The sequence below is a fragment of the Syngnathus leptorhynchus genome, chromosome 14 (assembly GCF_054491065.1).
Source record: "Syngnathus leptorhynchus isolate UIUO chromosome 14, UIUO_Slep, whole genome shotgun sequence".
NCBI lineage: Eukaryota > Metazoa > Chordata > Actinopteri > Syngnathiformes > Syngnathidae > Syngnathus > Syngnathus leptorhynchus.
This window is the reverse complement of record NC_141208.1, coordinates 200871-224118: the sequence shown is the minus strand read 5'-3', so window position 1 is coordinate 224118 and position 23248 is coordinate 200871. Positions and strand designations below refer to the sequence as shown.

The 23248-nt window shown below is 46.6% G+C and overlaps 1 protein-coding gene across 7 annotated transcripts in view; it reads left to right on the top strand.

Annotated features, from left to right (window-relative positions):
* ephb1 (EPH receptor B1) overlaps positions 1 to 23248 on the top strand; it is an 83415-nt gene that overhangs the window by 41583 nt on the left and 18584 nt on the right. For 6 of the 7 annotated variants that reach the window (XM_085929610.1, XM_085929611.1, XM_085929609.1 and 3 more), the window contains exons 4-6: positions 9605 to 9760; positions 13605 to 13940; positions 19580 to 19704. In XM_085929610.1, coding sequence (XP_085785736.1) covers positions 9605 to 9760; positions 13605 to 13940; positions 19580 to 19704 — 617 coding nt within the window. The remainder of the gene's footprint in view (positions 1 to 9604; positions 9761 to 13604; positions 13941 to 19579; positions 19705 to 23248) is intronic. The other variant, XM_085929614.1, reaches the window with a different exon arrangement.

The window sequence follows — 23248 nt, the reverse complement described above, 5'->3', positions numbered from 1 at the left end:
ACTGCTCAAACGTCCAGACTTGTTTCGTTTGATGATTCTATTTCAAGTTCTAGGAAATTGTCTTTCCCCTCTTGCTCTTAGAAGTAAGCAGCACAGAGATGAATGCGGGCACCTCAAGGTTGTGTTGTTTAACTCCTGGATTGAGGATCTAATTAGAATTAAATGGCAATTATCGTCGGTCCAATACCTTTTTTTTTGGTTACATTTGCTGGGCTAAATGCAGCGAGAGCTGATCAACAGTCAGATAAAGCGATAGCACGCACGGCTAATGAGATCAGATCTAGCTTGAAATGTTCTCTTAAAAGAGCTTCTAAATTTCAGATATCAGGTCTCTTTTAATCCACCATCCTAAACACGCTGGCCACGATTCCACATCACAGTTCGACGTGAGTTGATTACGCCACCATTAGAAATGACACGTTCATATCTCGGCACGATGTCATGAGCCGTCAATTCGCCAACTCCCGTAATCTGCATCTTCCCTTTGTGCCTCTAAAATGAATGAATGAATGCGGTTTCAACGCAGCAGCAAAAAGAAGGGACGTCGACGTGAGTGACAGGCCTAAAAGTGTCCTTGGGTTGACACATCTCCAAATGATTGATCTCCGATTTGTTGAGCGCCCTAATGCCAAGTGCGATGTGACAGTCGCCCTGGTGTCATCGACTGAATAATTCTGCGTGCGCCGATTTTCTGCTTCCCGATGTGTTTGTTTCCAAACAGCATCAGCATTAACGGAAGCAGACTTCACCGTTATTATTCCCCTGAGTAGCATGCATTGCGTTTTCTTTTCTGTGAGCAGTTTAAAACAAGACCAGACTGAGAGCTGTTCTGTTGCCCAGTTTCTCATTTTCAAACATGAGCTCTGTTTGGCAATTTGTGCCGGGGAATGCACAAGACCTTAATGAAGTTTAATGTCCAAATACGATACTGACAGCTAATCAAGGCGTGATCTGATCCCTCCGTGTTCTGCTAACTCATTAAATCCAACACCAAGGAGCCAAACCCACTTTAGACGCTTCAATGAAGTGAGGCTCAATTTGAATGGAAGATCATTTCATAAAACTAACATATTCTATCCGACTCAAACTTATCTGGCTCAGACGTGTATCATTAAAAGGAGGAACTGAGTGACATTTTGTCAGGGATTTAATGAAGGCGTACAGATTCGATTTAGTGGCAATTTCCAAGTGAAAATTCAATTCACTCGGTTTGCAGCATGGTAGTTAACAGTCACAGCTTTCTGCGGTTATATATATTTGGATGTATGAATGGTGACGAATGACATTCTTATTCTTTTGCATGGCCAGATACATCGCTGGCATAGATAGATAGACAGACAGACAGACAGACAGACAGACAGACATACATTTTTTCAAAGCAATCGAATATCATTTGAAAACTTCCAGCAGCATCCCGATGTACCCTAACAGCAGCACAGCACGCTTGGGAATCAACTGACTCGAATGTTTGATTCGAAAGTGAGGCTGGTAAAAAAAATGTCAAAGACTCTTTTCTGACCGTTTCCGTCTTCATACTAAACAGTTCCGCTCGGAAACGGCAAAGATGCTATCTTAATGTTACTATAGAAGCAGAGGCCGGTCTGCATGAGCACAATGGCGTGGCGTGCTTTCCAAAGAGAATCATATCTGATGATGCCAATCCAGGCAAAAGCTGACAAACAAATGGATTTGCTGCGTCTCCAATGTTCTCTGGGGGAAGCTGCATGCACGGCCGTACAGCTTTTGTGTCGGAGCCAACAGCAAGCATAATAAGACCCTTTGGGGAATGAAGCCGAGGCAGAGCGATAGGGACACAAAAGCGCACGTGCTCATACACTCAATTTCACTTTTTAACCTTCATATCTTCTTTGGAAAAAGGCCTTTACATTCCCGCCTGCGAGGGAGGTTCGCCCTCCAGGCTCTCAATCTGCAAGCGTCTCGCAGACAATCTCAGACATCATCCCCGCTCCTTTTGTTTTACTTCTGCTCCAACTAGGAGAGCAGTCACCGAAGGAGTGGAACAATAGCCCAATGTGCGCTCCATGGAACTTTTACCCCACTAATGCTATAGCCCCTGTTTGGGCGAGGGGCCCTCTTGTGACCCTCGTTCACGTCGACCGCGCCGGCTGCCATTCCTGCCCGCGGGGTCCCTCGTCGGAACAAACTCTTAAACCGGATTGGAAGCCCACCCCCCCCCGCCAATTGTGGAAATGATTTGAGAGAGGGGCCTTAGCCGGACAAAAGGGCACATCCTCGGTTGAGATCGGGGGGCTTCTAAGCCCCGTTCCCTCCTTCTTATTCCATAGAGAAGGACGTTGTTGTATGGAGAGGGGAAGGTGATTGGGTGGTGAACCCATGACATGGTTAACATCACGCTAGCCGGTAAACATAAGAGAAGGTCCCAATTCTTTCATATGTTTGGCACTCCCGCCGGTTGAATGGATTTTCTCAAATGGACCAAAGCGCATCATACCAAATCCTAGACAATTTTTGGTTGCAAGAAGTTTTTGTAAAAAGCCACATTTCTTACCAACACTGTTTCTCTAGCTCCTTCTTGTTCGCTCTCCTCGCGCACTGTCGCGGAACCCCTAAATCCAGTGTGAAAGCAATTGGCTCTCAGATCTAATCAATAGCGGGCCAGGGCAGCAAGCCAGGGGGAACGAACATCTCTTGGCCCGTGCTCAGCCACAATCAATTTCAAAGCATTGATTCAGTCATTGAAATACAAAGAGTAGACGCAGTCAAGCGCACAGGTGCTTTCGTCTTTTGCTGCGCTAACTAACGTGTTACGTATATAGCACCTGCGCACGTGCGTGTGTGCCTTTTTCTTGTGTAGGGATTGTATGATTTATTTCCAAGCCATCTGTGCTAAAGTGAGTATGGCATTTAATCTGGGACCTCTGTGGTGGTGCCAATCTGGAGGAAAGGGGTGGGTGGGGGCGAGGTTGCTGCTAATCCAAAATGTCTGCAGTCCTATTTGTGGCTTGATTTCCTGACTGATGAGGAAAAAATATCCCTCTCTCAGCCACCCACGCGCACAAACATGTCCTAGCTTTGTAAACCTCGTCTTTAAATGGCCGTCTGCCATTTGTCGAGCAAATCCGCGTTCCCAGTAGGTCATATGAAGTTGTTTGCCCTAATTCTCAGCTGGACAAGGTGCTGATGTCTTTCAAAAAGTCCACAATGTCATGAGGCTTAATGAGAAGAGCTGAAAGTGTGACACACACACACACACACATACAAAGAGCATCATCTGCTAAATGTCATTTTGCATGGCCTTTAAAATCAGACAAACTTGGCACCACCGAACTACTAATGGAATAATCAAATGAATCCATAGCGAATTCACATTAAATCTTGGAAAGATGCTGTAATGACATCAATTAAGATCTTAAAAATCACTTTGGAGCATAGAGAATGGTGTCACATTTTCCACCGTGTTACTTGTGATTAATGAACACGTCATTACGTCGCAAGTGGTGGAGCGAGATATCGCTTAGCATCGCAACATTTATTATTATCCTTATCTACTTTTTTTTTACCGACAGATTTGTCTGTCACTTGTTCTCCATCAATATTTGCAACCTGAGTGTTTCGTCAGTCCAAGCGAATATGAAGATGTAGGAAGAAGATCTCCCAATGTTTTTTTTTTTTTTTTAAGACATATGCAATCACACAAAACAAATGTATCTCTCCCTGTGTCATAGCTTCAGGCTTATTGACTGAAACCGACAGATAAGGTCAGTGCTGTCAAGGTTTGGACAGGTAGGGTAATGGTGGAACACACACAAACATACACACACACACACACTCGCGCAGACACACAGCACCACATCGAAATGTTACGGTGCGTCTGTTTTTCCAGAGGAGGCTAGCGCTTTCTGATAAGGTTATGAAGAGGTCATTCTGATGTCAAATATGACATGAATATAGATAAGCCACGCTTCCCGTTCACCTTTGGATGGCTTGCTGTTGCAGGTGTGTTGCGTGCCAACCGGTGGCATCGGTCATGAGATGGAACGGAATTTTTCATCAACACACATCTGTCTTCAGTGCAATTGAAATATACTGGCAGGTACAATCCTGCTTGATTACAGTTTGAAATTGAAATGTCTGATGGGCTCATATGCCCAGAAGTTGAACACGATAGCAAATGTTTTTGTTTTGGGTTTTTTATTGCATCACCACATGCGGCAGCTAACAAATGGCTTATTGGTGGTAGACATGTCATCGGGGTTATGTTGGCTGATGGAAAAAGTCTCCCATGGTGACACTGTCTGTGATGACCGGAGGCGAGAATAAGCAGCGCTCACCCAACCAACCAACCACCCACCGTGGATGCCAGAATATTTTTGTGTACGCTCAATTAGGAATCAAATTACGGCTGGTAAACAGTGAAGGGACTTTTGTTTCCCAGTGTGTGTCATTGTTCTCTGCTTGTGTTTAGCTGTGCTTAATTGCCCGTTCTCCTTCATTGGTCTCATTAGCAGGTGTTCAACCCAGAGCCGCTTACATACATGCTTAGTTGAAGCTGCTTTTAAGATTTACGACAGCTACTCTCAAAACATTTCAATGATCAGCCGGTGGTTTGTTCATATGAGCGAAACACAACGTGCGATATGCATGTTGGCAGAATTCACATCAAAAGGAAATCATATGCCACCGGTACTGTTAAAAAGCAGACCAAATTACAGGTTCCTGATAAAGGTCATAAGTTCCCATGCAAGAAAAAAATCATCGATCGCGTCGTTTGTCCCATTTCTTTGAATTGTACATACAACTTAGATTCTTTCTGCTATAGCCAGCAAACTGAGTTGTGTCCCTGAATACCAAAGACGCTTTGAAAATCTCTTCTCTCTGGTCTGGCCGACCTTCTATCGGCACGATAGGCTCCGTGCCTTGCGTTGGTGACCCCCGCAAATAAAATTGGCCTAATCCAGTGTGCCAGGGCCAGATAGTAGCAACTCAACACCGGGTCGTGATGTGGCTGTGTACAGCGAAGAGATTATTTACTGCTCCTGATTGTTATCACGCTTGTGCTGCAGACACACACACACACACACACACACACACACACACACACACTCACACAGCTCCTGAATGTACTTTTAGTCTAGGTCTGCTGCTCATGTCATTGCCTCCTGCCTCTTCAAAAAAGATAGTGTGGGCCAAAAGGAATACTGGCTGTGAGGTTACCATGGCAACCATCTGCCCATGGGGTTCTTGCTGCCTGCTGATGCCAACATATAGAAACTCACAGCTCAGTGGCCTAGCGGTAGAGTGTCCGCCCTGAGACTGGACTGAGCCGGCCGCGTCATACCAAAGACTATAAAAATGGGACCCATTGCTTCCCTGCTTGGCACTCAGCATTAAGGGTTGGAATTCGGGGGGGGGGTTAGATCACCAAATGATTCCCGAGCGCGGCACCGCCGCTGCTGCTCGCCGCTCCCCTCTCCCCCAGGGATGGATCAAAATGACACGGGGATGGGTTCAATGCAGGTGTGTGTGACGATCATTGGGACTTTGACTTTAACAGTTGAGTGTTCATTGAATTCAGTCGTTTTTGTCGTGGTTGTTCCAGTCGGCGAACGAACGACCGATATGTCAATATAAGTGTAATCGAGGCTTTCTTTCCTCTTGTCTGCCCGTTTACTCTCGTTTGCCGTCTTGTGCTTCTGATGTAGTGCCTCTTTTATGATCGCAGAAAAGCCAGAAATACACTTCGGCACAGTTTGAAGGCGAATTGGTTGATACCTTGACGTTCTCAAGGGGTCTCTGCAGCTTTAGATACTGCCATATTACAAGTTGTAAGCTGGGAGGACAGGTATCTTGGACTGAGTTGTGTTTGGGGAGGATTACTGACGCACAAAATGAGTTTGTTGCCGTTGCATGTTGGGCTGCGGACGAGGGGCCGTGACACTGCCGGAACGGATGGATGATTAGCGATCGGGGGAGTGGTCTGTGGGAGGAACCCCTCTGCAGAAAAGAAGATGGACTACTTTCAATCACCCTTTTATTCCCGATAAAATCTATCAGGCCTGCCTTCTTACTTTTCTAAGAGATTAGGAGGTGACGACGGAGGGTAGAAGAGACGGACGCTGACCAGACTTGCCAAATGATGTCACCGCTCAAAGTAGCGGTGGCTTGCGTGACAAGTTGGAAGCATTCGGTGTCCTTCATTGGTCCCTGTTGACCCATGTGAGCAATTCATTGGACGTTTGTTGAACCTCACCATTTAAAGGCACTTTGTAGCCTTGCTTTAAAAAGCCTGTGGGGATTTTGCATGGTTTCTGACAAGCCTTTGTTTCAAACCTGGCTTTGACTCAAAGAAACACGGTGCCGCTCGATGACCTTGAAGAGAAAATGAACACCTGGGCTGGAGACGCATCTCATTACGTGGATGGTGGTAGGAAAATGAGCGGTGACAGATGAAGAGGAAGACTGAATATCAATGGGCTCTACCACCGCTTGTGCTTAGGAATATCTGGAGACCACGCCACCCACCCAACCGCCGTCCCCTCTTTGACGACCAAACTGCAAAATAATGATTCTTCACGACATATGCACCTTTTTGTGCTTTCGAGCTGTCTCGTCGAGTGACAAAGTACCAAAAAATCAAGTAGGTGTCAACTGGGGTCTTAACCTAGTCATAAGCATGTCCGTGTGAGTGTCTGTGGACGTCTATGCTGAAGACTGTGATCCATCCAATGTTATAAGCCGGGAGTATTTTAAGCGACTTTAAAGCTATGCCACGGGAACGAGTCAGACGAGGGTGAAGTCTGTGTCCTGTAACCTTGATTGGGTTGAGTAGGAAAGCCATTTCCAAAGCCATCTTGTTCATAATCCTTTTCACTGGCTGCCACCCCCCCCCCCCAACCCGACTCTCGAGTGCAATTTTTCATTTTATCCTCCATGCGCTCGCTTATTCTTCTATGACAGCCAAATGTAATTCTTATTCTGCTCGACCTATAAATCCCACGTGTCCAATTAATTCTAATTGTTGGGACCGGCCCGTACGGCACATTGTGAAGGCGCGCGGGCAACGTGACACAGTGCCTCCGTGTATGATGCATGGCCCGCATTGTGCACTTCATTATACGCTGGGCAAAAATACGGCCCAGTCCAACCTCTGAAACCCAACACCTGGTTTGGCATATAAGCTATTACGGAAGCCCGCTGTCGGAACCCAATGCTGTTATGTAGAACACGTACGTATGGGCAAACCAATACATCATTGTCGAGTAGGAAAGGTGAAGGAACAAGCTGCCTCCTAGCATCTGGAGTCGATGTTGTGGCAATGGTTGACGGTTGAGATATCAGTGACACATCACACCTGGTCAGGCTGGTGTTATCGCCGTTAGGTTGTGGCTCCAAAACTAATCAACTTGTTCCTGCTTGTGTACAAACCCTCTTGATTGTGAAAAGTCGGGTCAACTTGACAAGGATGCAAAGGTGCCAATCAATGGAGAGCCAAACAACAACAAGAAAGGAAAAGGTACAAGAGCAGAGAAAACAATACCTTACCGCTGGGACAGATACAAATATGCGAGGGGGCAGCGGTGAAATAAGACAAAGGAAAGCAGGAGCGTGTTGGCGGAGCCCACTTGAAAGAGAGGAATGTTGTGTTTCCGGATGCAGCCAGTTCAATCGTGGCGTATTCAACCACAGGGGAGACTAATTGCTTGTTGATCTCATGTTCCGTCCTCGTCCTGCCTGCGTCGGAGAGCCGACGCAGCTGGTGAGTGAGCGGTCCATACGGGACTAGAACTCTTGGCCCTTTCTGCTGCAAAATAAGCATTACTGTCGTGGGCTGTTGATTTAGAACCTCTATGGATTTGCTCTGTGAAGCAGATCAGTGATCAGCGCTGAAATGAATTCAAGCCTAGGATTCAATTCATGCGCATATTCTGTCTCAGAGAATGGGCCTCAGCTTCTTTGTGACCTTAGCTGTAAGAACACCCTCTAGCATAGGCGCCGCAAATGAAATCTCTCAAGTTTTAGCCAAAAAGTCACGCCTATCGAAAAGGAGTCTACGACACTTTTTGCCCAATCCTCTAGATTCCAAAGATTGCATTTAATTGAGAATATGCCCGTATTTCCGCTTCCAAAAATTTGCCTCAAGGTACTTACTTTCACAAAGCCCGTTTTAAGAATTCCTCGGCCGACGTTGATGTGTTCAGGAAGTGTTGCTAACACCACAGCCAAGCCATGGTTACGCTCAAAGTTGTACCTGAACAAGTTCAACGACAGAAAGTTCATGAACTGGTTCATATTTCAAGGGAACGTGAAGTGAATTTTGTGTATTTCTGCCTTCCTTCTGTGAACGGTGAGACTTTATCCATTAGCGTGGGCCTGTAAACCACCTTGGAAGCTGAGAAGAATGCAACGTTTTCATGCATTTGGAGCCTATGAAACCGACACAACAAGCTATCTACATTTGATTATCTGGAGCAATGCTATTGCGACGGCAGCTCGGCCGATTTTCAGTCTCAAGCTCAATATTCTTGTATTAGGAGCTGCGTCGTGTGAAATGGGTTTTAATTACGTATATAGATACACGAGCAAAAACGTTTCTATTGCTTTCCTGTGAGACGATGCGCACACTGATTCGTGTTCCTGTTGGGCTGCAATCGCAGCAATGCAGTCAGTTTGTTTTGCTCCTTGCTTTAATCTGCCTCACAGCTCAGCGCGGGTTGTTTCATAAGCCATTTGTGGTTGCGGGGCTCCCGCTTTGAGAAATGTTTTGTGACCACAAGTCAGGCCAGTGGTATTAAAGGTTTGTGTGCCAAGATCAAGACCGCAGGGTTGCAAATACATCAAACAGGAGGATCAGTCAAATATTCATCAGGACATTTCGGAGGTATTGCAACGTCATTGAGTCCTCCATCATCAGCTCATGAGGCGACTAAACATTTATCGCAGTTATTACAGTCGGTAAATCCTTCTGCGCAGCGCCCGTCTCCGCTTTGCATTCTTCTGGGATGTGACGGTAAACAAATGAGGTTATTGCCTCCATTCCAGCTCTCGTATCATCCACAATAATCTTTGTCCTCCACGGTGGCCTTTTGGAATTAAGGGCTAATGCCTTGTTGAAATCCACCACAGCTGACTGACGGCGGGCCGCCAGCGGAAAGTACGCTCGTCCCGCGGGAGGCCAGTCATCATCTAATAGTCATTGGGCAAACAAAGCAATGTCACTGCTGCGTGTCGATGCAAATCTGATGATGAAACAGTGACTACCTTACTTTGCTTTTTGGCATCGTTTGTTGCCATTGACTCGATGGCTTGGAAATAGGAACGTCTCAACCTTCTTTTTGATTTGACTGCAATGTGTGTTTTTCTGTTTGACAATAGAAAAAACCTTACTTTGCTCACGGGAACCTAAATAGGATTTTTCGCCATATCGTTTACCAAATGATTGTTGGTTTTAAACAAAATTGTGTTGTTGTTTTTTTTTTTTTACTTATATATAATACATTTTGATTGAATTCGGACGTCTATAACATCTTGTGTGGCAGAAAATGGAGCCTCTACAAAGTTGTATCTACAAGTTGTTTTTCCTTTTTTTTTTCTTTACCTTGACCCAGTCTTACTCTTTTTCCAGCATGCCCGCCGGGGACTTTCAAGTCCACGCAGGGTCCTGGTTTGTGTCTTCAGTGCCCTCCCAACAGTCGCTCCACTGCTGAGGCCGCCACCATCTGCGTCTGTCGCAACGGTTACTATCGCGGTGATGCTGATCAGCCAGACCGACCCTGCACTAGTGAGTAGAATGACATGACGCTAAATGTTCTGACAAGTGTGCCAGCTGCAAGAGGGCAAATGCTTCTCAGCGCATCTATTTTAACATCAGTGTGACGTAACGCCAAATAAGTGCTCACAAGAAAGTGACAACATCCCAGTAGTTTTGATGCGATGTCAATCTAATTTATGGTGAAGCTCAAGAATTCTGTTTTTCGGGGCTTTTTTTTTTCCAAATGAATGGTCTCAGGGGAGTTGAACTTTTCTGATTCAATCGCAATGCTTTTCTGTCACAGACGTTTTGGCACTCACCAAAAGTCGCTCTTGCTTTAGTTATCGCTGTTGTTTCTTTTCCTGTCTATCGGCTGCCCCCCCCCCCTCCTCACCCTTCCAACCCTAATTACTTCGATAGACGCCGCGCAGCGACATTGTCTTTATCAGTTGGATATCCAATAAAGCCTCTCACAGCATCAAAGTTGACTTATTATAATTTTAAAAAATCAGTATGCCGAGACATCCCGCTGCCACACGTGGCGAGTACTATTCCAACCGAGCGCAAAAACGGTATTTACCTCTCTGCTGCTCCCTCTCACAGCAGGCTAATAGTCCAATGTTGCATTTTGGACTTTTTATGATACAGTCGTGGCTAATGGGACATTTTGTAATTGCTATCTACCAGTGAATCTAATGGGCATAAAAGCATGTTTTGTTAATGGCTTAAAATAAATGCCTTAAGGCTGTGGAAGAGCCCCACAGCAGCACAGCTGTCTGCTTGGCTCTAGCAACGAGTCCCCGATGAATTGAGCCACACCTTTAGGCGATGGAGCTTCTCTCATCATGTCTGGCACGGCACGGCACGGCACGGCACGGCATACAACACATCTCTGGTGAATTAGTGGTTGTTCCATCGAGCACGCCATCTGCCCGTACCTCCGGGGTGGGGCCTCTGTCTTTCCAAGAGGTCCCAAGTGGAGTGAGTTTATTGCACTTGAGTTGGTTTGGTGTTTTAAAAGCAGCTAGCCTCTGGCGTTTCCCCCCCCCCCCCCCCTTTTGACCGCATGACTTCATTCCTTTAATTGTCTCTTATTATTATCAAAGCGGTGCAGTGAAGTGATTTGACTTGCTTTATCTGTCTGCTCAGGCACCTGAAGGGTGGTCATGACAGGGCCACGCAAATCACATGGACAGCTGTTGCCCCTGGGACCGAGCTCATCTATTGGCTCGTTACCCCAGCTCTCCTATTTGACTTCCGACCCCTGGTGTTCTGTTTCAAAAATGTTCCCAGGTTGAAGGAACAATCAAATGCGGCTCCCCTGATCACTAAAAGAAGACACGACAGTTCATTAAGTTTGCGCAAAAGGATGTGCTGATATCCAATGCTTCTCCGACTACCGAGTAGATGCTTAGCTTGATGTTCTGGCTTCCCTAGATCTCAGCAGGGGCAGGCAGCGAGATCACCCTTGTAAGAATCTCTCGTACGCAGTCGAGCCTGATAAGAGCGGCAGCGTAGCTAGCGTAAATCAGGCCGCCTCTGTGGCAGCTTGTGCGCTTTTTGCAGCCGCGCTACAGAGGAGCCGAGTCGCTCGGTCCCTCCCCGTGTGCTCCAGATCGCACTGATTAGCTCGCTGATGGATAGTCCAGCGCCTGGCTCTGTCAGCAGGGAGCCGCATGTCATCAGCCCCTCCCCTTGCTCCCACTCACTTCCCTAGGGCCAATCCAAACTATCTCATCTCTTCACCAAGCCAATCTGCCATCTTCTGCTGACTTCAGCCCCAGGCCTAAGTGAACAGTAGCAGCGGGAAAGTATTGTGTCTCACTACACGCCCACTAACTTTGATGGCTGGCCCAGGTCAGACATAAGCCGCATTCCCTACGCGTCTATTTGGAAAAGAGGAAATGTGAGAACGGTGTCATCGGTAAACATTTCCGTGGGCTTGCCGATTGAATTTTTCTTTTTACTCGTTATGTGAGTCGGAGGAGGTGTGACGAGCTGAGTGGTAAGCAAGGCGAGTCAGGCAGCGGAACGGGTGCTGATTGGGTCATAAGGGAGAATAGAAGCAGAAATGAAGCGGCAAGTTGCAAGGAAAGAAAGAAAAAAAAAACATGGGAGGATTGTGACAAGAAAGGCGAATGACCAAGTTACTGAATACTGTCCATCCAACGAAGTCACTATTTCATACGTCCACCCATCCACCCACCCAATCCACCCATGTCACGCTTTCATCTGGCTATCCATCCATCCATCCATCCATCCATCCATCCATCCATCCATCCATCCATCCATCCACCCTCCCTCCCTCCCTCCCTCCCTCCCTCCCTCCCTCCCTCCCTCCCTCCCTCCCTCCCTCCTTCCGTCACCCACGCCCCCATGTCGGTCTCTCAGCCACGCACAAATGATTAGTCCTCATAAGGTGTTTTATTTGAGCTCTCAGCAACCCACACAAGCCTTCAGCACTCTTTTGGGCTACTCTGGCTGTGATCGCTATCGGCACACAGGGACCTTCTGTTGCTCCCTCAAGCCTTTTTCAACAACACCAAAACAAACCCCCAGCCATTTTAAAGGCGGGATGAGTAAACAAGGTTAACAAGGGGTTCATTTTCGACACAGGGGCGTCCGGGGAAAGGAACTAGCTTTTGGGCTTTTACAGCCTCTGTCAAATCCTTTTCCACTACGGGGGCAGCTCGTTACCTACCTTGCAGAAGCCACAGGAGCTCTTTATATACGTATGCGCACGGCACGGCTCATCGGTTTTACGCTACTTAAGCCTTAAGATGATGCACATTCTGATGTTCTATGTAAGACACTTTTAGTGCCCTTGCAGAAAAATAACCAACAACACACATTCCAAGCTGCTACCTGTCAGTCGTAAACCTGTAGAAAAACTCGCATTTGAATTTGCCTGTTGCACCAGTTCATGAAATGAAATAGCTCTTTTTGAACACAGCATGCCTGGATACGATGTTATCCCCTCCCCTGAAATACTAGATACGAAATGACCAAGTGTGTCTTTGAGCATAAACAATTGCGAGTGACACGGCACAAATGAAGACCAGCTGAGAGCTGTAAGGAACGTTTTCTACAAATGAAATCCTTTGGCCAATTAAAAGGGAGTGTCATGGGCTGGCTGTCCTAATGCTCTCCAATATGCTCTGGATAAGTAGCAGTCGCATCTGATTTCCAATGTCATTGCCGCCCGCACATGTGGAGCTCAGCTGGAGCCGGCCGGCCGGCCGGCCAACGGGGTTAGGGGCCTGAAACGGATGACGCGGTTCGAGTTTATCAAGCACACAAGCTCAGGCATGTCACATGTGTTTTCCACATGGAGATTCTGCAATATCACTGAGCGTCTCGAGGGACTCCGGCAGGCATCCCGCAAAGAATCGACGCTGTCATTTGAACCCTTAAAAAAACACTCCATTTGGGTGACGGTGAACAGGGCCCCCTTTTCAAACAGCTGGATGGGAATGCGCCACTCGAGCAAAGCACTTTGTTTTATCGTTGTGTGATTTTTTTTCCATGAATATCATTTTGGAGCTTTTCCTCCTGGGGAGTGAATGGAAGCGTGAATCTCACATGGATAAGAATACTCCCTGCAACACTGCGTTTTGCTAAATAACCAATGTTTGATAGACACAAACGTTTCGCTTTATGATCCCTCTGGGTGTGAGGGGAATAAATTAGCATTCCAGTTGTGCTGAAGAAAGAGGAAGAAGAAAAAGTGTCCTGTCCTTTGCCAACAATACATGACGCTATCAATTGCAAAAAAATGGCACCAAATAGAATGTGTCCACTGCAACCAGTTCTTGTACATTTCAGTTGCTCCCTCTAAAAATCACGGGGCTTTGTTTTACACTTGTCTCTGAAGGTGTCCCATCCAGCCCAAGGAACGTCATATCCATCGTGAACGAGACCTCCGTGATCCTGGAGTGGCATTCTCCCAGAGAGACGGGCGGCCGGGGCGACGTGGTTTACAACATCTTGTGCAAAAAGTGCCAGGCCGACCGGCGCGCCTGCTCCCACTGTGACGACAATGTGGAATTTGTTCCTCGTCAGCTGGGTCTGAGCGAGACCAAGGTGTTCATCAGCAACCTGCTGGCGCACACCTTGTACACTTTTGAGATTCAGGCGGTCAACGGCGTCAGCAATAAGAGTCCCTATCCGTCGCAGCACGTGTCCATAGACATCACCACCAACCAGGCCGGTAAGTGGCTGCAGCCATGTCATCTTTGGCTTGACTATAATATACGTCTTCTAGAAACACCCGTAGCTGTGTCCTTCCCTCGCAGGGCACAAGTAAAAATCATGAGAACTGTTTTGCATTTGAGCGTCCCAGGACGGCTGGCTGTGGTGCCCAAAGGGTTTTACGTAGCTCAACCGTGAGGTTTGAAGCAAATCGGTAGCTGCCGACATAGTACAATACGATACGTGCCCAAATCAAAACAAAGGATTGGAAATGGGATCTTTTTGCCCTTTCATTCCTTCCTTTGTGCTTGATTTCCAGAGCCAGCCAATGACAGCGTTAGCCCGAGAGTGTACATTTTTCTGAAGGCATTCGACTCGTTCTTGGTTTTTTAACAATGGTAGCAAGGTTTAGAAAGGTTTCTGGCTGTCTGTGAATCTTCAACGTCCTTTCCATCATTGTGGAATTGCTGCCGCTGTAGTCTGCCAGATGTCAAAATTAGTCTGGGACATTGAAGTCTTTGAAGAAACCACTGACACTGTCAAGGACTATTTTTAGCAGGTTGAACCGAGCAGTTCACATTGCTATAACAGCTGAGTAGGTTCAATCGTCTCATGTCAGCCACCCTGCTGGAGACATTAAGATAAAGAGTTGATGGTTTCAGGCTGTATTGCAAGATTGCTCTCGGATCTACGACGGTGTACGACCGGCCGCCCGCCCGGCCGCCCGCCCGCCCGGCCGCCCGCCTGCCCGCTTGGACCTCAGCCGACCGTTTCAATTGACCTTCAGCCTATATTTTCTGCATTTTCTTTGCGCATCTGTGGAGAATGTCCTTTCCTGCCGGGGCCTTTTCATGCTTCGACTGGTCGTAAACATGAATTGGAAAAGACACAGATCTATAAGGCTTTCATGGTAAGTCAGGCGAAAGATGAGTCATAGTTGCCGTGTCAGGTGATGGAAAAGCTTACGTATATGCGTGTCAAGTGCCCTGGTAACTGTCACATTGTCCTGTTGTCCCGCATTGTCACACACGTCGCTGTCCATTAAAATTGTGCGTGTCACCTTTCCATGAAGTAATCAAAGGAGTCAATCATTTGACAGTTTTTACCGGTTGGCATGCATCGATCCAACTTGTTTCAGCAACTATATTGGCGTAAAATTGAATCTGAATTCAAGAACGATTCAAATTGGAGGGAAGACAATCAAACAAAAAGTGAAATGAGAGAAACCTGACCGAATTACCAAGGTGGTCAATAACACTTTCAGCGGCTAATAGTAAGCTTGACAGATAGACGGAGACGAAGCAGTAGCGACGTCTATTATCGAGTCCTGTCGAGGTAATGAAGTGTCATCTGCCGAGCGTGCGTCCTGCTCTCTGTGGCTTTTTGTTGCCAGGTAATTGTACGGTTCCTGCTAGACAAAGGAAAGTTGACAATGCAGAATTGTTGTGGAAGACGATCATCATTTCAATGGGACATAAGAATCTGTCTGAATTTTCGGAAGACTTGTTTCCGTGCCAGCACTGTCGCGAGTACAAGCGCAGAGGTGTTCGTGCGTGTATTGTTGTTCTTGAGACTGCAAAGTGGATTAACGGCACCTTTGCTGACTGCAGCCGAGTTGTGCATTCAATTTTGCTCAGAGGCCCGAGGGTCGGATTAACGAGCAGTTCTGTACGATCGGGCGCTATTTTCTTCTTGTTGACTTACCAGTTTAAAGCTTTGACAGAATCATTTGCGAGATCCGTAGTCTGACTGCTTGAGGGAGGGAATTTCATTGTTGGCCCATGACCAAAGAGTCTTGACTTTTAATACCAAGGTACCAAGTTCTCCTTGAAATCCACCTGTACCTTGACATTGTCCGAAGTTTGAGTTTGTAGTCCTTAGATGCAAAATGACTCCATTAAACTTCATCAGGTACGTAGATCATTGAGAACGATAAATCGACTGTTCCTAGGATGAAATGAAAGCTGGGTGAGGTTTTATTCTCAGTCCTTTCTGTCCATGAGAAAATCATTGCAAAAGTAGAAAGTAAGGAACCCATAAAGTCAGTGCAAAGTACGAGCACGCGTGGGAAGTTGGCAGGAGAGGAAAAGAGGAATTCATCACGAGAAGAGCGTTTAAGGGAAGTAGTAGTACGAATGTCTGCAGAGGCTAATAAAATCGCCCTCCATTCCATTCTGTGTCTGGGAGGACGGTCTGATCAATAGTTTGATTTAGGACTTCATTCCACCGCCGGTGGAAAAACATGGCCGCATGTGCCGCACGTACATATAACACGAGCTTTTTCGTTCATTTTATGGCCGGGGTCGCAGCCACTCCTTGTCAGTCATATGACAATGATGTGTCACGTGGTCGATCCAGTCCTCTGCTGCCTCACTGATCCACATGAGAGTTGCTGACACCTTTGTAGGTTGCGATCTTCTCAAACGCTGACTCCAGACTGCCACGTTAAACACTCGTTGGATGCTGTTGTTTTTTAGAGGACTAGGGTCGACGGTGAGGAGCCTTTCGAACGCCCGCCGCTCGTCCCGGTTAAAACTCGATCACATCATTCCGACAGGAGTCGCTGCCTCGACCGCAGCCGGCGGGGCTCGGAATGTGTTTGTCGGGCAGATCCTGCGTCTGGGCTTTAAGATGCAGGCGCTGTCGCCGAGTTAATCGTCCATTTTGCAGAGCATAATTTGCATTGGCCTATCTCCACATGGCTGACATGGCGTCCACATAGCTGAACTATATGTCTCCTTGGGTCGGTCGAGCTACTTTTGTGAGACCCCGGCTGACAGCGTCAGTGTCGTCATCAGTGCGTCCCTGGTTTGAAGCAATTATCGTATGATTTACCATAAAATGATGGAATGAATGATGTCCTTTCTTGGCTTTGCTTGACAATTATCTAAGCGCTTTACTCTTTCTTCACGACACGTTAGCTCTTTTTCATTTCATTCTCTCCGCTTCCCTCTGTCAGAGCCAGACGCCGAGAGGCTCCGACTTTGATTAATGGCGAGCCGAGCTCTGTATTAAAAGCCAGGGGCAGCAAGTTGGGCCAGATAAAAGTAGAGCAGGGTAACAATGGATGGGAGGGGGCGGGAGACGAGAGCAGGACACAGTCACCAATCATTGTCAGCATCACTGTCAGCAGGGGACACACTTGGAGAGGACAGGGGTGCGTCATTAGGCTGAAACCCAACCTCGTCCAGACATATTGGCTTTTTTTTTTTTTCTCGACGTAGGACACAAGGACAACATAGTTGACACCGTGTTCCAAATCAGTTGAATTCAATGGAACAAATCCTTGTCAGGTGGAATCCTCACATCCCCAATGTCACCACCTTTCAGGAAATCTACTAACATCATCTTTCGAAAAGACACGAGCGAAGCAATAAATAAACAATCTACTGACTAAGCAATCTAAAAGGCAAACATGAATCTTTTGATGCTCAATAATCATCGTCTACCGGTTTTAGATTCACACTCCTTGAATTGTTTCCACACCACAAATTGAAATGGATTTGTTGGGATGTCATGTGACGGACAAATTAGCACATGATTGCGAGGTGGAGGACTCCCACATCAAATCCAGCGCAATCACTCCAATTCAAGAAGCTCGGATACTTTTCACAGACTGTAAAATGTGTGCGTGCGTATCATTTCATTTTTCGTACATGTACAAACCACATACCACTCGCTGTATCACATGAAATTCCAATAAATGTATGTTTGTGGTCGTAACTTGACAAGATGTGGAGAACTTCAAGGGGAATCCAATCAGGCCCTGAGAAGCCAGCCTGATTGGCGTCCCATTCCATATTTTCATGTTTGCCAAAAAATGCAAGGGTGCAAAAATGCTACTTTCCACCGCAGGGGTTTCATGTACACTGCACCTCTGCTTGCTCTCACAAGAGTCAGTCATTGATCATGTGGCCCAGGGAGCCCTACCTACCTAACGAACCCTGCTCACTGAAGCATGAAGCAGCCTGAGGTCTTCACACTCTCTGCCGAGGGTGGCGGATGCCACGGAATCCCGACGGGATAAATAGCACCTAAATCAAATATTTGTTTGCATTTCGGCATCGCCCTCCAGTTTAGAAAATGTTTACCCACTACCAAAGCTATAGAAGAGGCCATATCTTTCAAATAAAGCTTGCTTTGAAAGCATAGATGCCAAATCAATCACAAGTTTTTCTTTTCTTCTTCTTCTTCTTCTTTTTTCCATTTACAGCACTACTAAGTCTGTAGAATGGCTCAATGCGAGCAATGTACGAATAAGAGATGGAAAAGAAGTGGAGCAACTCCTCGGGAAATAGATAAAAAGGGACATTAAATTGAAAAAGGATGCCATTTGCAGCCTTTTGAGTGAAGGACTTATTCAGAAAGATGGCAAGTTGAGGCCGGCCGGGTGGAGAAATGATGAGTCCTCAGCGGTGAGCAGGCCAAGAGCCAAGTGAGTGATGGCAGTAAAATGTAGAGCACACGCTTGTGGGGACCTGCTTTTTATGCCGGAAGATGGGGGTGGGTGGATGGGTGGAGATTTGTCATCTCTTCAACACACTTAACTCACTGCAATTTGTTTTTGAATCAGATCTACTCCCGTGTATACAAGTTGCTTTGTTTGGATTTACGTAGTATTACTCTTTGAATTGCCGCATTGGTGTTATGCTCCTGGTAGCCATTTAAAATCCCCCAAAGTTTCATTTCATTTTGTAAATCGTCACATTCTGTGATATATAAACGCAAAGACTTGCGTCCTCTCTCGGTAAGTCCGTGACATTTAGAAAGCCGACAATCGGGCCTAGATCACGTAGAAGCGCAACAAATAGATGCAAAACAAAACTTATCAGTAGCCGGGAAATGTATTTTTCCCCTTCACAAGCTGTGGGGGGGGGGGGGTCTCGGTTATTGAACTCGGCTTCTGTCAGCGGTGACGACTCTGTAAATGTCACACGTGTGAATGTCTGCTGAGAGATAAAAATGGAGTGATTCATTCTAGGCTGGCGTAGCTACGGCACTTGGTCTTGGCTCCACAAACACTTCCCTTGGGTTGAAGATGACAAGTCATTTTTTGGGCCCATTCTTTATTGAAGTAACCTTAGCACTCGCATTACAAGTTAGACACACACACACACACACACACGCACACACTTTCAAAGTTTTCAAAACACACACAATCTGGATGATTGCTTTCCCGTCCAATAACACTGTCCCCGAGCGAAGGCCGAGGAGTGCACTGATGAAAGAAGACTTGACAAAAGTAAAGGACATTTTTGGAATGAACAGAAAATTGCAGACTACCTGGGTTAATTGAGGCAGTCTGTTGAAGCTGGGCTGGGAATCCTCACTGCAGCTACTGACAAAGTTAGCAGCTTCTGTCGTTCATTGGTGATGTTATCATGAGTTCCTTGTCCCGTTTCCAGTACCTCCGTTTTGCGGCTCAAATGAAACGGCTGGCAAGCATGCTGCCCCCAAAGCGTAATCCAAACTCTGTGGCTGTGTGATTACCGGACAATTAAAGGAGAGCGATTGCATCAGACAGTGTTTGCCCAAAAGGTCTACAGTACTTCCTGATCATCTTGGGTTAAATGACCTCTAAAGAGTCGTATATCGTTGGCAGAGCTTACGAAAAGTCCAGAGAGAGACCTTTGCGTGTGTGTGTGTGTTCCCTTACAGCGCCCTCCATTGTTCCCATCATGCATCAGATCAGCTCCACCATGAATAGCTTCACATTGTCGTGGCCGCAACCGGAACAGCCCAACGGTATCATTCTGGACTATGAGCTACGTTACCATGAGAAGGTAAGACATGCCTTTTAACTGATTAACTGATGTGATTTCCAGTCAAGTTAGGGTATACGATTGGAATTCAGTTGTCCTTCAAGTCTTTGTTGTCACTGGGAAATGTTTTGTCCGCCCGACCTTTTATACGTATAGTACATATCCGCCCTCGGTCAAAGCCATTGTTGCGTATCTCACGTAACGTCGAAGACAAATCCAGGTCCAGTAAGCAGAAACCTTGCCACAGTTGTCACAGGTGCTTGTAATCAACCAGCAGGTAGGTAGGTAGGTAGGTAGGTACGTAGGTAAATGACCTTCCGGGATCTAGCTTGTCTACCTGCCCCTTCATTAGAAGCTCCTGTGGCTAAAGCCAAACTGCGGCAAGGTTTTCGCTTACTGGACTTGCTTTTGTCACCTCTGCCGTTTGATTCCATGTTTTTGCTCCATAGCAATAATTGAAGCAACAATCTTGCCAATGTTTTGGATTGTCCCCCGCCCGCCGCAGATGAAGCAAATGCGCTCTCGGCGCACCGACGCTCCCCGCGGTGAAAATGCACCGCATCTGAGGAGCGAATCACATCGATCCGTCTGCTCCCACACAATGCGTCTGCTTTATTAAGTCGCCAGCCCGACCCCGTCGAGCTGCTCCAATATTGACCTGTAGCCATTTCCCAAGGCCTTGGATATAACGATAGCAAAAGATCAGAGGCTCAAGCTTCTTTTTTTTTTCCGGCCCCTTGTTTGTCCTCCTAAAACCGATCGATCGGCGGCGCCGTGTCGGTCATGCGCTTTTGCCTTTTACGACATTGGGTGAGCCTTCCCTCATGATCCGCTTGCTAAATAATAGATTGAAATCCATACAGTCTATAAATGATCACGTGAATGATTTCTTTCAAACAAATTTTAGCAAAGGGCTAAGGATCGATATGTGTCACTCCAATCTTTGGTTTTCCTGAGTCATTGCTTAGTCAGTCAGCCAGTACAAACCCACGCCGCCTTCATTGGCTTTGTTCATCAAACGGATGCCGTTGGCAAAGGACTTGAGGAAGCTCCTCTTCCAGACGGCTTAGTGTCATGTAAATAACAATTATACAGCCTCCTATTAGTTCATGAATATCAATGAAAGCTAATTCTATTGATGTTTACGTAGCGCGTCGTCACACAAAGAGATGAGCACGGCGTAATCGCAAATTAGGAAATCACTAAGGACAGAATGACTAACTGCACGGTGAGAATTCAGGTCAACACACTCCAACCACATTCTTTGCTGTCTGTCCAGTCTCAGCCAGAAGTGCTCTGCAAATATGAGACGCGTGTTTACTAAGTTACCGGTTTCAAGAATCCGAGATCATCGTAAAGGGATGTCGTCTAAGAAATGAAAATCAAAAAACAGCCTATGCTTCTGTTTCATGCATCTCTCCAATCTGAAATCCACTTTTCTGCTTGGGTGTGATTGTCCCAGCATGCCTTGCACAGTCAAGTCATCCTTAACCCTGCTGAAAGTCATCTTGCCGCAGATTCCATCTCGCTTTCAGCTTGCAATGCCAACCGCTTCTGTGACACCGCATTGTCACACGTTCATTGTTGTGAATTTGGACGGCGACAACCGTGTTGGAGATTGTTTTTCTTTTGTGAGAGCTTGAGGAAAACAAGTAGGCGCTACAAAATCGATGCCTTTCAAATGAAAGTAGGAATGAATCCACGTGCGCTTGCTAATATTTTCACAAACAAAGGTGTCTACGTCCATCATTGTCAGTGAATGCGCAAATGAAAGGTGGAAGAGGGAGAAAAAGTCAAATATTGTGCCCAACTGGCGATTTTTGGGAAGGATGGAAATGACGCTACAGCAGGGGTCAGGCCCTCTATTAAGGCTTAAGCTGAAAATCCGAGAGCTAAGGGCAGGGCTGCTGATGATTTGTTTCCTTCAATCTAACAAACTTGAAGAGCTTTTGCAAGTTGCTGGTGCATGTTAATAAAATCGACAGAATCGTTCGTCCCACTGAAGTGAACTGAATCCAACGGTTCCATTTGAAAATCCTTGAATCATATGGTACCCTGGAAATGGTATCAAATAGCCTTTTGTGGCAAGACGCACAACCCTAATATAAATGTCATGTGATTCGGCCGCGTGCACTCTTGTGCCTGTTATTAAATGATTGAATGACGTCCCAACAACGACCCCTGTTTCTACGAGGCACCCAAAAGTGTTTTCGCGATATGTTCAAATACATGTGTTTAAAAATAAAGTCGAAATGTGGGAGGGATTGGTATATAAAACAAATTGGGGTGCGCCGTATTTGTATTTTTTTTTGGGATTGCCATCAAATATTTCTCTGTTTTTGAATGGTCTAATTTGTACAGTACGCTGCACCCACCCCCTTCCCGTGTGTGAGTGTGTCTGTGTGTCCATGTGTGAGCCTGTGAGGAGGACACATGGTAGCCCACCATGCATGTCTTTGCGCCAAGTGGCCATGCTGTCCATTTTGCGGGGTTGGCGTTTTGGTAAAGAACGCACGCACGCGCGCGCGCGCGCACCCACACACACAAAGACACGCACGCACGCACGCACGCACACACACGCCAAGTTCATTACATTGCCACTCCAGGTTTGTAGACAATAGTTTCTTGCTCAATAAATACAAATAGTAGACAGGACAAAGCAAGTTCTTTGTTGCATTCAGATTTGGCTGGTGGAAAATAACCAAGTGAAACTATCGGAGCCAAAACAAAAGTGTAACTATTGGATTACAATTGAGCCACAATAGTGTAAGTCCAATGGATCGTCTCCAATTGTGACCACTGCCGATCCGTTGATGCCTTTCCAAGATGCCGGGTAATTAGTTGTTCAAATCAAGATCACAGTTTTAGGCAAGCCTTTTCTTGCCAGTTTGTGGAAAATAGTTTTGGTCCGGGCACTCGATTGCGTGCCTTGTCGTGAGTGCGGGCTCGGCTCGGCTCGGCTCGGCTCGGGTGGGGTGGCGTGCGGTCCTCGCTCCCATTGGTCAGCAGCAGTAAGGAGCGCCGGGGTGCAACTTCTTGGCTATCACCCGAACCTTATGCCATTTTTTATGTGTAATCCCCATTTGACTGGCAGCATGAAAGAGCCCTTCCAAGCTGGTGCACCCACATGGGATGCTCCCCCGTTGGATGTTTGCCATCTGCCGGGTCACCTGTCTTCCTCCAAAAACTCAACAGATGGAGATGTGGCTCAAAGAGCTGCAGAGTTGGGAGTGGGAACCCTAATCTTGACCTCACCAAGTGTCTGTGTCTCCTCACTCAGGAGGATGTTGTCCGCTTTCCCGTTGCTCGTGCAGGTCAAAGAATAGATTTGATGCATCAGGCTCATTGGTTGGTTAACAGATGCTGTGACGCCCCCTGGAAAAAAAGTCTGAAATGATTAAACCGGGTATATTTCATTGGACGAAGCAAATGAAATGAATGTAAAATGTTCTCTAGCTTTGAAGCCAAACATTTGTCTTCTTCCAAGCAATAGGTGTTCACTCTGATGACAACAGCAAAGCAACCGGCAGAACGAAGACATTCAATAACCGTCCATCTTGTTTAT